Raw genomic sequence first — 12850 nt, forward strand, 5'->3', positions numbered from 1 at the left:
ACATTGCTAGACTGGAACATTCTACTTAGTAAAACAGAACAGCACTAAAAGTGTATGTTTGTCTAATTTTGAGTCAAAAGGAAAACTCAGTATGTTGAGTCCTGGTCTTCAGCCACTGTATGTGGCTGGGCTACTGCACTTTCAGCTGACAATGGGGGAGAGGGGGGCATCATAGTAGCAATGTGATACAGCAGGGGTAGGATCAACTTTGACTCCCCCTGCAGAATAAATGGCACATGGTACAGACCAAGACCAACCAATAACACCAGAGAAAATCCGACAACAACATAGTCAAATCAACACACAAACAACCTGGGAGTATAAGTCTTTCCACCTTCTGTCCACCTTGTCACACACATGAATAGAAAAATAAGCTCGGCAATACAATTCAATGATTGATATATATATATATATATATATGTGTAAAAAATCATAAAGCAAAAAAACAATACTTTCTCATTCGCTAAGTCTTTTTTACAAACTGTTTACAAAAGAAACAGATTTGAACTACTGTATGAGGCGGTCACATTGACTGAAAAAGCAACATGAGAAACATCTGAGGAAGGGTGTTGTAATCTTCTGTTTGGGTAGCAGGTTGACGCTTATTTTCACGAGTCTTATCCTAGAGGCAGAACTGAGCGATTTCCCCTTAGACCAGCTGGAAAGTCAAAGTTGGCTATGTTGGAAAAATAGCATGAAAACTAAAATGAGATTTTTGGTCTTACTTCAAGGATAGGATTAGGCATTAGGGTTAGTAGTGTGGTTAAGGTTAGTGTTAATGTTATGACTTTATGGCTGAGCCAGCTAGTGACCACTCTGCAGAGCTGCCTCCAGAACAACATTCATGACGAAAAACGCATTTGGGCTCCTGGGGATGTAGTGTTCGTGTGACTGGAAAAGTTTCCTCAAGAGTGGTTCAGATCATCACAACAACTAAAATCTTTGAAATGGTCATAGTTTGGTGTTAAAAAAACTTTTCTTTCTCTTTCTGTGGGTGAATATGTGTGTTATCCCCCTCAGGCAGAGAGATGAGTAGGGAGAGTTAGTTCATAGTGCTGATGACACGTTCATCACCCTGGCAACTCCTTTACATTACACTCACTAGCCATTTAGGTTATGTCGGAAAGATTACCCAGAGTGCATATAGAGCCGTTTGTAGGCTTTTCCCAGGTTTATTCTCTCGCTCTTTTCCCCTCCGGAACTTGAGCTAAACTCTGCCCTTTGCTCTATCTAATGAACCGTTTGATGTGATTGTGTTTGCACTTGATTTTAGCCATGTTTAGGATAAAAGAAGTGAAGTTGGAGGAATACATTTACGAGCATGATGTTAAATGGTCCCTTGGATTATGGTGGTGTTGTTTCTGTTCAAGTCAAGAGGCTCGTATTTGGTTCTGTTCAGTTCTCACTGCTGCAGTCATATCTGTGCTCTCTGTGCTGGTACAAGGAACATGAGTTTTTCCTAGCCACCTGCACTGCTTGCTGTTTGGGGTTTTACACTGGGTTTCTGTACAGCACTTTGTGACATCAGCTGATGTAAGAAGGGCTTTATAAATACATTTTATTGATGAGTTAAGCTCTTCCTAAAGTAGGTAGAGAAAGAGCAAAGAACTATAGTGGTTAGGACTGGAAAATTCTGGAAACGATCCCAAAATTACCAGGTTTTTCATAAATCCCAATTGGATCTTCCAAGTTTCTGGAATTTTCCATCCTTAATAGTGATTACGAGAAGCCTTCTCGTTTGAGCTGAGATCTAAGAAACAGCATGGTTTTGTGATAGGAAAAGCAGAAATAATATCTAGGTAAGACAACCAAGGGGTTTTGTTTTCAAACCCTCTAGCTGAAGAAGGACAAGTGGCCCGTCCTTGTGTCCTACTCAAAAGGACTTAAGGTTGAAAGGCTATTTCCACAAGGCAGGATATACTACCGTACCGCAAAGCCAAACTATTCTCATGCTCTTGATAGTAGTAGTCTAGTATTTCCTAAGACATATGGTTGTCTGACTGACATCGACCATTCAACTGACACTTTTCTAATAAAAAATGTAAGTGCCAAAACAAAACGTGGTTTAATCTCAAGATATCAGGGAATCTGATCAATGAAAGCAAGAAAATTAAAAACCCTACTTGGAATATTCTCAATGCAGAAATCAATAATACAGTAGCGTTGATTTTTTAAATGTTATTTCAATAAGCATTACCATGAATTATAATAGGATAACATATTGAAAACTTAATGAAGAGTATAAACAGTAACGTATGACGAAGGGAAAAAAAATCATATTTTTTACGATTTTATTTTTTTAAATGTATAAACACTGTACATAAATTACTTTCTCTAAGAGGCTAATATTGATGTACGGATAAGTTTGGAATTTTTCATCTTAATAAAAAAATCCATAAAGATACTGTCTCACATTGTATTTCAAAAGATTGGTTGGATATGATTCTTTCATTTCATTTAATTGATTAACTTCCTCCATACATACACACACACAAATTGTCTCCATTGTACACACACACACACACACACACACACACACACACACACACACACACACACACACACAACCTCCCAATTCCCAAAACGTCCCACTTTGATCTAGTATTGGTAAAGAAGTCACTTGGTGGGAGCTGTTTTGTCCCTTTTAGAAAGAAAAGCAGGAGAACAAGCAAGTGGTTTCAACAAGTGACTGTTTTGACTGTCTTGATGCCACCATGGTCCTGCAGCGAACAACAACACTACCTTTTTCAGTACACAAAGGTCAATCAAAGGTCAGTCGTCAGGATGTAGAATCAGATTATAGACGTTGTCCTTTGTAAGAAACCAGAAGGCTTTTTTTCTATTAGTCCAGACGTGTTGTAGTGGTATGCGTATGTAAACACATTTTTTCTTCCTTTTTAAAATATTTTTTCCGAAAGCAAATAGCAGGAAGTCGATTTAAAAAACAAAAACTTTTTTTTCCTTTCACAAAACTGAGAGTTCTGACTTTTTTTCCCTCTCTTTTCAAGAGAGTCCACAGTCCATTCAACGCTGTATAGCACGGGACAAACATCTGCGTCAGTTGGAGCCGTCCCACAGTGGTAGTATTAGGTTTAGTTCAGTTTGAGATATTTCTACATTTTACTGTGTTTGTTTCAGCTAGGCGGCGCTAAACACAGCACTAGCCTGGACCCTCCCCCTTTTTAGAGAAAAGGGGGAGGCGAGGGAGGTTGGGGGGCAGGATTTGGAGGGGGTAGTCTCTTTGGCGGCCAGTGCCGAGGATTCTGTCTGTTACCTCTTCCCTATTTCGCTTTGCCTGAGGAACTGGATGTTGTTAGCGGAGTCTGCTAGCTCGGGGTACTGCTCTATGGAGAGGACGTAGTACCCATCGTAGCCCAGCACCTTCCCTCCACTCAGCAGCTGCCTCTTCTCCCCCTCCGTCCACAGCCTCACTCCCTCCTCCCCCTCCCTCACCCGTTGTTGCTCCCTGGACCAAGCACTCGACAACGCCTTCTGCCTGGCCTGCTCCAGAACACGCGCCTTCTCCTCGTCCAGAGTCATGCCGTAACGCACGTGGAGCGCCAGTGCGCCATACTGCAGCTCCACATCGGCGAAGCGCCGAGTCCTGCCGTTCACCACGGTGGTGGACTGGGACACAGTCACATTGACTCCGTTCTCCAGGGACTTCCTCCCGCTTGTCAGCCTCAGCGCTCCCAGGTCGCTCTCCGGGAGGCTGGTCTTGATGAAGTAGTGCGTGTCGCGTCCCTCCACCGTGAAGTGTAGGTCCTCGAGGTAGAACGCATTGTTGAGGACGGCGGCGACCTTGATGCAGTCCTCGTTGGCGATATTCAGAGTGTTGGTGACCACACGACCCTGCGTCACCGCCAACATGACACCCTTACCGATCAGCGACTTGGCGGTGGCGAACCACAGCCAGGGTTTCTCCCGGTTGGAGTGTCGGCGGCTCAGCTGGATCTCCGGCATCCTCTCAAAGGACAGGAAAGCCTTGGCTTGCCGGGTCACTTCCTGTTGCACCCCCGAGATGGACTGATGGAAGGAAAGAGGGAGGAGTCAGAGAAGGGGGAGAAGAGAGGGAGGAGAGAGAGAAACGTCTAAGTTACACAGATATCAAATCAGAACTCTCTCTCCTTAACGGACACTTCTATGGGGTTGTTCAGTTTGTAAAGCCTGTTGTGTTTCTTTACCCACTGGGCACACTGTGGTTAAATCCATGTTGTTTCCATGTCATTTCAATGAAATTACGTTGAATCAACGTAGAATAGATGTTGAATTGACGTCTGTGCCCAGTGGGTGGCTATTCCCCTAGTACTGTGTTATCTCAATAAAAACAAAATGATTCTCCAAAAAACAAGGGACAATATGAAACCAAATCCCAGACTGACATGGTGAATGAAGAAGTGCTCCAGCTTCAGTCATTCAAAGGTTCCCTTTCTTCTAGAAATGTCCAATGATATGGAGACAAAACAACGGAATATTGTTTTAGCAAGAAAAAGGATCACAGGGAGAACTTTGTTATGAGAAAAACCCCAATTGCAACGACAACAAAAAAGTATTTTTTCCAGATCCAAGCTTTTAAAAAAAAGAAATATGGGATTGTTGGGTTTGTGAGGAGCAACAGCATAGCTTGTTCATTTCACACAGAGAGAAGAAGAAGAAGCGACAGTCATGGCAACGTAGTTAAACCAATAAGGGACTCATTTGCACTTCAAATACGTATAATGACTTTATTTAAAGACAAACCGGAGGATGATTCAGCTGCGATATAATTGGTGTGTCTGTGTGTGTGTCTGTGTGTGTGTATGTGTGTGCGTCTGTGTGTGCGTCTGTGTGTGTGTCTGTGTGTGTGTCTGTGACTTCTCTGTACTTTGTAGCCATGGGTGAACTGTGGACCTCCCTGAACGTTGTTTGTCTCTTCTTCACTGGCAGTGCGTCTTAACAAGCTAAATCAACACGGTGGGTTGGTTGGTCTTCCAGCCAGCTGTGCTGTGAGATTGTGGTCGTAGGTTCAGTTTCTCAGTACAACCACAGTACGGAAATGAGAGTGGAGATAACAAGCTGAGGTTAATAAATCCCAGAGAGAGGTGGAGGGATATGACAGTAGAGATAGGGTAAATAAACTAGACTAGAGGGAGGAAGGTGGAGGCATACGTCATACCGGGATGGTGTAATAAACCAGAATGAGGCGGAGGGATATGACAGTGGAGATGGAGTTGTAAATTAACCACAGAGAGAGGCAGATAGTATGATACCGGCGATACAGAGTAAGTAAGCGGAAGGGAGGGATAGGGGAGGATGGATGGGTGGAGGGAGGGAGGGAGGGAGGAAGGCGGAGGGATGCTACATACCGGCAGGTCGTCCCAGAGCTGGCTCTTCTTCATCTCCAGGGACGGCTGTGTGAGGTCAAACTTGGGGATGGGGAACCCGGGGATGGCATTGTGAAGGTGGAACCCAAACGTCACCAGCCAGATATTGACATCTGTAACCATGGAAAAGTGAATTACATTGTGACCATGAAAGAATAGGCCCCTGAGGGATATTATGTCCCTGATTTCTCTTTTGACGTACATATCAAGACTGTTTCAAGGACAGCTTTTTTCCATCTACGTAACATTGCAAAAATGTGAAACTTTCTGTCCAAAAATGATGCAGAAACATTAATCCATGCTTTTGTAACTTCTAGGTTAGACTACTGCAATGCTCTACTTTCCGGCTACCCAGATAAAGCACTAAATAAACTTCAGTTAGTGCTAAATACGGCTGCTAGAATCCTGACTAGAACAATTTTTAAAATCATATTACTCCAGTGCTAGCATTCCTGCACTGGCTTCCTGTTAAGGCAAGGGCTGATTTCAAGGTTTTACTGCTAACCTACAAAGCATTACATGGGCTTGCTCCTACCTATCTCTCTGATTTGGTCCTGCCGTACATACCTACACGTACGCTACGGTCACAAGACACAGGCCTCCTAATTGTCCCTAGAATTTCTAAGCAAACAGCTGGAGGCAGGGCTTTCTCCTATAGATCTCCATTTTTATGGAATGGTCTGCCTACCCATGTGAGAGACGCAAACTCGGTCTCAACCTTTAAGTCTTTACTGAAGACTCATCTCTTCAGTGGGTCATATGATTGAGTGTAGTCTGGCCCAGGAGTGTGAAGGTGAACGGAAAGGCTCTGGAGCAACAAAACGCCCTTGCTGTCTCTGCCTGGCCGGTTCCCCTCTTTCCACTGGGATTCTCTGCCTCTAACCCCATTACAGGGGCTGAGTCACTGGCTTACTGGTGCTCTTTCATGCAGTCCCTAGGAGGGGTGTGTCACTTGAGTGGGTTGAGTCACTGATGTGATCTTCCTGTCTGGGTTGGCGCCCCCCCTTGGGTTGTGCCGTGGTGGAGATCTTTGTGGGCTATACTCGGCCTTGTCCCAGGATGGTAAGTTGGTGGTTGAAGATATCCCTCTAGTGGTGTGGGGGCTGTGCTTTGGCAAAGTGGGTGGGGATATATCCTTCCTGTTTGGGACTGTCCGGGGGTATCTTCGGATGGGGCCACAGTGTCTCTTGACCCCTCCTGTCTCAGCCTCCAGTATTTATGCTGCAGTAGTTTATGTGTCGGGGGGCTAGGGTCAGTTTGTTATATCTGGAGTACTTCTCCTGTCTTATCCGGTGTCCTGTGTGAATTTAAGTATGCTCTCTCTAATTCTCTCTTTCTTTCTCTCTCTCGGAGGACCTGAGGCTTAGGACCATGCCTCAGGACTACCGGGCATGATGACTCCTTGCTGTCCCCAGTCCACCTGGACGTGCTGCTGCTCCAGTTTCAACTGTTCTGCCTGCGGCTATGGAATCGTGACCTGTTCACCGGAAGTGCTACCTGTCCAAGACCTGCTGTTTTCAACTCTCTAGAGACAGCAGGAGTGGTAGAGATACTTTTAATGGTTGGCTATGAAAAGCCAACTGACATTTACTCCTGAGGTGCTGACTTGCTACACCCTCGACAACTACTGTGATTATTATTATTTGACCATGCTGGTCATTTATGAACATTTGAACATCTTGGCCATGTTCTGTTATAATCTCCACCCGGCACAGCCAGAAGAGGACTGGCCATTCCTCATAGCCTGGTTCCTCGCTAGGTTTCTTCCTAGGTTTTGGCCTTTCTAGGGAGTTTTTCCTAACCAACGTGTTTCAACACCTGCATTGCTTGCTATTTGGGGTTTCAGGCTGGGTTTCTGTACAGCACTTTGAGATATCAACTGATGTACGAAGGGCTATATAAATACATTTGATTTGATTTGATGTCCCAATGTTTCAGATTAGGATAGGACAAACTGGAATGTCCCGAGGGGAAAATAGTCATTTCGAGTCATACCTTTCATGTTTAGCCAGAACTATAATCATGTGGAAAGGGTAACTGCTGAAAACAATAGCAATATCATGGTGATGCATAGCAATGAGGTGATATGCCACCGCCAGACAATTACTAAAGTTCACAGCCATAAAATATTCATACTAATAGTCTATTCACAATAGACTGTTTATCTATGGTCATCATGCAATGACAACATGTCCCTATTGTATTGCCATAACAGGCCTTACCGTTCTACATGGCAAGGTGCCAGACAAATATAATGAGACCATGGTTCTGTGCATTGCAGTACATTGGTTTGTATCTGCTTGGCTAAGTTATAGGGAGTAAATCAGAGTGCATTATAGGTCGCATCACAGTCTCTTATCTGTGATGTACTCCAATTGTGACATACTCGTTCTTCTATAAACCATCTAGAAGGTTTATGTCTTACATAAGCTATAAGCAGTCAACTAGAGTGAATTCACTGTCTCCCACCTGTGACGTACTCCTTGACCTCGTGAACTTTGCTGACAGGGTTGTTGTTCCGGAACATGTACAGGTTGAACGGCGCCGGGTCTTTCCCGACTCTCGTCCACGTCCCGATGTCTGGGGTGGTCCAGCGCCCTGCCGGGATGTCATAGTCCCGGTCCCCGAAATGCAGCAGGCGCGTCAAGGGATCGTAGAGACCCCCGTGGAAGCCGATCACCAGGACAAAGTCAGGGTTGGAGTCAAAGTAGACCTCGCCGTAGGCTGTGTACTGCACCTGGAAAAGAATCATGAAACACATTGAATAACGATCACCTGGATATGTAGATTTACATACTTTTAGATTTAGACTAGCTTTTATTCGATTTAATCCAACTAGCAACACATAGAGGATCGGGGACTGTACATGAGGCCTTTCCAACTGGTCTGAAACCTTACCTGCTTCAGAAGAAGCCCATTACTACTGAACACTGCTAGAGGGGTTCCGGTGTTGTCACAGGCGATATAGAACTCCTCTCCGCTACTGATCTCCATGGCGAAGAGGTGTCCCTGCAGGTCGTAGTAGAGAGATGTGATCTCTGAGCTGCTGTGGTTGTAGACGTGAGTGATCCTGGTCGGGTAGTTCAGGTCGGCATAGAAGAACTGCAGGTGCTGGCCTAGGCTGGTTCTGGAGGCCACACGGCGGCCCAACCCGTCATAGCGGTACTGGATGGTCCAACTGTTGGGGGAAGGGAGGGAGGGAGGGAGAGAGAGAGAGATTTTACAATTAGGAAACATTACAGAGTATTAATAGCAGTGAAGGATGAATTATTTGAAGCAATTTAGACATTTAAAACATACAAGAATTATCAGCAAACAACACAATACAAATTAAGTCCAAGTTGGGTGTATGTTTACAGTGGGGTATGGATGGTACAGTCCGGTACGGTCACCAATCGTCCAACTAACCTGTTGCCTTTGCTGTAGACGCGTTCCAGAAGGCCCTTGGAGTTGTACTCAAAGATCTCAGCTCCTCTCTGTCTCAGGAACCCGTCATCGTCCAACCGGTACTGGACGTCCCCGAGCCGCGTGATGCGGTCTCGGAGGTCGTAGCGTAGCGGGGTGAGCCGGGCGCTGTTACCCGGGTTGAGCAGGTGGAGGTTGCCGTTCAGGTCGTAGTTGTAGCGCCACATCATCTTCTCGTTGAGGTAGACCGTCTGGAGCTGACCGTCCACGTCGTACTCGTAACCATACTTGGTCGTGTTGGCGAACGGTCCGATCTTGATCTCGCGTTTGGTTACCCGGCCCATGTTGTCATACTGGATGGTGATCCAGTACATGAGGGATCTGAAGATCTCGTACTGGATCTCCTTGATCCGCCCGTGGACGTCGAAGTGCTTGGTGTAAGTCATGACGGCCGTGGAGATGATCTGGTTGATGTCGTAGTAGATCACACCGAACTTTCCGAATTGTTCCACCTTCAAATCAAATCAAACTTTATTTAATTAAAGAGCATTTAAATCACAAACACACTTTTAGTAAAATAATGAAATGTGTGAGAGAAAAAAAGCAAATAAAGATAAAAAATAAAATTATGTCTACATACATTTTTGGACTTTTAAATGAACTAAATATAGACATTGATTCTTGAGCAATGTAACTTATGAATGTCTTACTCCATCAGAAAGGTTTTAAAAGGTTTTAGCTGGGCCTCCTACGTGGTGCAGTGGCCTAAGACACTGCATCACAGTGCTAGCTGTGTCACTAGAGATTCTGGGTTTGAGCCCAGGCTCTGTCACAGCCGGCCACGACCGGGAGACCCATGGGGTGGCCCAGTGTCGTCCGGGTTAGGAGAGGGTTTGGCCGGCAGGGATGTCCTTGTCCAATCGCACACTTGCGACTCCTGTGGCTGGCCGGGCGCAGTGCACGCTGACACGGTTGCCAGGTGTACGGTGTTTCTTCCGACACATTGGTGCGGCTGGCTTCCGGGTTAAGTGGACATTGTGTCAAGAAGCAGCGCGGTTTGGTTAGGTTGTGTTTCGGAGGATGAACGGGCCTCACCCGAGTCCGTACGGGAGTTGCAGTGATGAGACAAGACTGTAACTACTAATTGGATACCACGAAATTGGGGAGAGAAAGGGATAATAAAATACATTTAAAAAAAGAAAAGGTTTTAGACGAGATTGAAGAACCTCACCTTCCCGGAGATGTCGTCAAACTGGTAGAGGTCGATGGGCAGCGGCGTCTCGTTGATGACAGCCTGCATGCTGGTGACCCGAAAGCTGTTGTCGTAGGTATAATCAAACCGTGCGTTCACCATGCCGTCCTCACTGAACCGGAAGATCTGCCGGTCCACCAACGGTCCAATCTGCCGGTACCGGATGGAACAGATGAACCCTTCGCTCTGGAGGTTCACCGTCTTCAGCACACCAGCTGTCTCGTCGTAGGTGAAGCTAACCCTCGTAGAATCATACAAGATCTCCGCCATTTTGTTCTGTCGTCGGTACTTGTAGAGAATTCTACGACCTGTTGATGTAGAAGTGTGCGGTTATTCTGTGTACAACACCAACATCAATTCCTAGCAATATTTGTTGAATGGCAATACAGTTTCAGGTGAAGTTTTCCTAAACTTTCTGAAAATGTTGTCTTTTTTTTGTGATAATAAAAAAAAAAAGGTACTTGATGACAGACAAGGACGTTAGACACACTCAACACATAACACAACCGTAGCAGCTCTGACAGTTGTCTGACCTGTCCCTAGGTGGGCCACTCTGAGGAGCTGTCCGTCTTCACTGTAGTCAACGGTGACCGAGGCGTTGCTCTCCGGGGGGTTGTAAATGTTGCGATAGTAGCCCAGGGAGCGGATGGTCTGCATGGTGTGACGGGCCACCGAAGGCATGGTGACAGCAGACAGGCGGTCCAACAGGTCGTAGTCAAAGATGTACTGACGCTGGCTGTGGAGCAGGAGCACCATGGACTGGAGGGAGGAGGACGGAGGTGGAGGGAGGAGGGAGAGTGATGGGAGAAAAGGAAGGGAGAAGAAGAAAGTAGAATGAGGGATGGGAGAGGAATGGGAGAAAAGGAAGAGAGAAGAAGAAAGGAGAATGAGGGATGGGAGAGGAATGGGAGAAAAGGAAGAGAGAAGAAGAAAGGAGAATGAGGGATGGGAGAGGAGAGGAATGGGAGAAAAGGAAGAGAGAAGAAGAAAGGAGAATGAGGGATGGGAGAAAATGAAGAGAGAAGAAGAAAGGAGAATGAGGGAAGGGAGTGGAATGGAAGAAAAGGAAGAGAGAAGAAGAAAGGAGAATGAGGGATGGGAGAGGAATGGGAGAAAAGGAAGAGAGAAGAAGAAAGGAGAATGAGGGAAGGGAGAGGAATGGGAGAAAAGGATGAGAGAAATAAGAATTTATTAACTCTAATGTACATTACAAATTCAAATGGAGCGCTAAAACCAGGAATTAACATTCCATTTCCTGAAAGATTTTCTTTATTTTAATTGAGTTATCCTTGACCTCCCTCCCTCTCTCCCAGTCTCTAAACGCAGAACTCTGTTAAATGCACTTCACTGCATTAATTCTAAAGTGTTCCGTAATTATTGGCATTTGCTAGCACTCCTCTCCTTTCTTCTCCGCCCGTGTGTGTGTGTGTGTGTGTGTGGAGTAGTGTAGGGTCTACCTACTAATCTCATAAAGGTAGGCCCCAGTGGAAGTCACAATCACTTAGCCAAACAGCAAGTAATTAGCTACTTTGCATAGCGGTGGGGGGGAGAGTGGAAGTGGATGGTTACGTCTGAAATGGCACCCTGTTCCCTATGTAGTGCAATACTTTTGACCAGGGCCCATGGGGCTGTGGCTAAAAGTACTGCACTACATAGGGAATCAGCTGCCATTTGGGACGCAGTCGCTATGCTAGTTAGCGGATGGTTGGTCGTAATTTCAACAACAACATTTTTTACCGAAGAATGAGGCCCATAAGTAGGAAGTAGGAAGGTAAGGCTCAGAATAGACGAGCAGAGAGCATCTTAGTGAGTCAATAACAACAACAACTTCCCTCCAGGATTCTGATATGCATCTCTGGCTGTGTCAGTTTGTCTGTCTGTCTGTCTCTCTCTCTCTCTCTCTCTCTCTCTCTCTCTCTAAAGAGGGAGTCTGCCTGGAGGATCCTTCACCTTGTCTGTCATACATGGACAGACATTAACACAAGCTCCCCAGGCACTGTGTTTGTGTCCCTGTGTATGTTTGTTTCTCTGTATGTGTGTGTGTGATTGTGTCTATGTGTGTGTGTGTGTGGCTACTGTGGCAACATATGTTTGGCCAGGGATATGTCTCTTGCTGGTCACTCTACCAGAGCTCTTGGCCGGCAGTCAACCACCGGGTGGGTGGGTGGTGTCCAGCCCTATTTCAAACTTATACTGAACTGAAAGATTTGAATGAGTTACAGTTCATATAAGGAAATCAGTCAATTGAAATACATTTATTAGGCCCTAATCTATGGATTTTACATGACTGGGAATACAGATATGCATCTGTTGGTCACAAATACCTTCAAAAAAATTATGTTTGGTCGTAGATCAGAAAACCAGTCAGTATCTGCTGTGACCACCATTTGCCTCGTGCAGCATGACACATCTCCTTCTCATAGAGTTGATCAGGCTGTTGACTGTGGCCTGTGGAATGTTGTCCCACATGTCTGGTGAATATGCGGGCCATGGACGAACTGGGACATTTTCAGCTCCCAGGAATTGCGTACAGATCCTTGCGACATGGGCCCGTGCATGATCATGCTGAAACATGGAGGTGATGGCGGCAGATGAATGGCACGACAATGGGCCTCAGGATCTCGTCACGGTATCTCTGTGCATTCAAATTTGCATCGATAAAATGCAATTGTGTTCGTTATATCTAGTTTATGCCTGCCCATTGCATAACCCCACCGCCACCACGGGGTACTATGTTCACAACGTTGACATCAGCAAACCGCCAGCCCACACGACGCCACACACATGGTCTGCGTTTGTGAGGCTGGTTGGACGTACTGCCAAAGTCTCT

At 45.7% G+C, this 12850-nt stretch overlaps 1 protein-coding gene across 3 annotated transcripts in view; it reads right to left on the reverse strand.

The window, feature by feature from the left end:
• Positions 1–2277: 2277 nt before the first annotated feature.
• LOC115137566 (teneurin-3-like) overlaps positions 2278–12850 on the reverse strand; it is a 383150-nt gene continuing 372577 nt past the window's right edge. For all 3 annotated transcript variants that reach the window (XM_065024893.1, XM_065024894.1, XM_065024895.1), the window contains 7 exons: positions 10554–10779; positions 10000–10328; positions 8772–9280; positions 8262–8541; positions 7833–8100; positions 5346–5476; positions 2278–4026 (listed from right to left, as the gene is read on the reverse strand). In XM_065024893.1, the coding sequence (XP_064880965.1) occupies positions 3271–4026; positions 5346–5476; positions 7833–8100; positions 8262–8541; positions 8772–9280; positions 10000–10328; positions 10554–10779 (2499 nt within the window). In that variant the 3' untranslated portion in view covers positions 2278–3270. The remainder of the gene's footprint in view (positions 4027–5345; positions 5477–7832; positions 8101–8261; positions 8542–8771; positions 9281–9999; positions 10329–10553; positions 10780–12850) is intronic.

The sequence above is a fragment of the Oncorhynchus nerka genome, linkage group LG11 (genome assembly GCF_034236695.1).
Source record: "Oncorhynchus nerka isolate Pitt River linkage group LG11, Oner_Uvic_2.0, whole genome shotgun sequence".
Taxonomy (NCBI): Eukaryota; Metazoa; Chordata; class Actinopteri; order Salmoniformes; family Salmonidae; genus Oncorhynchus; species Oncorhynchus nerka.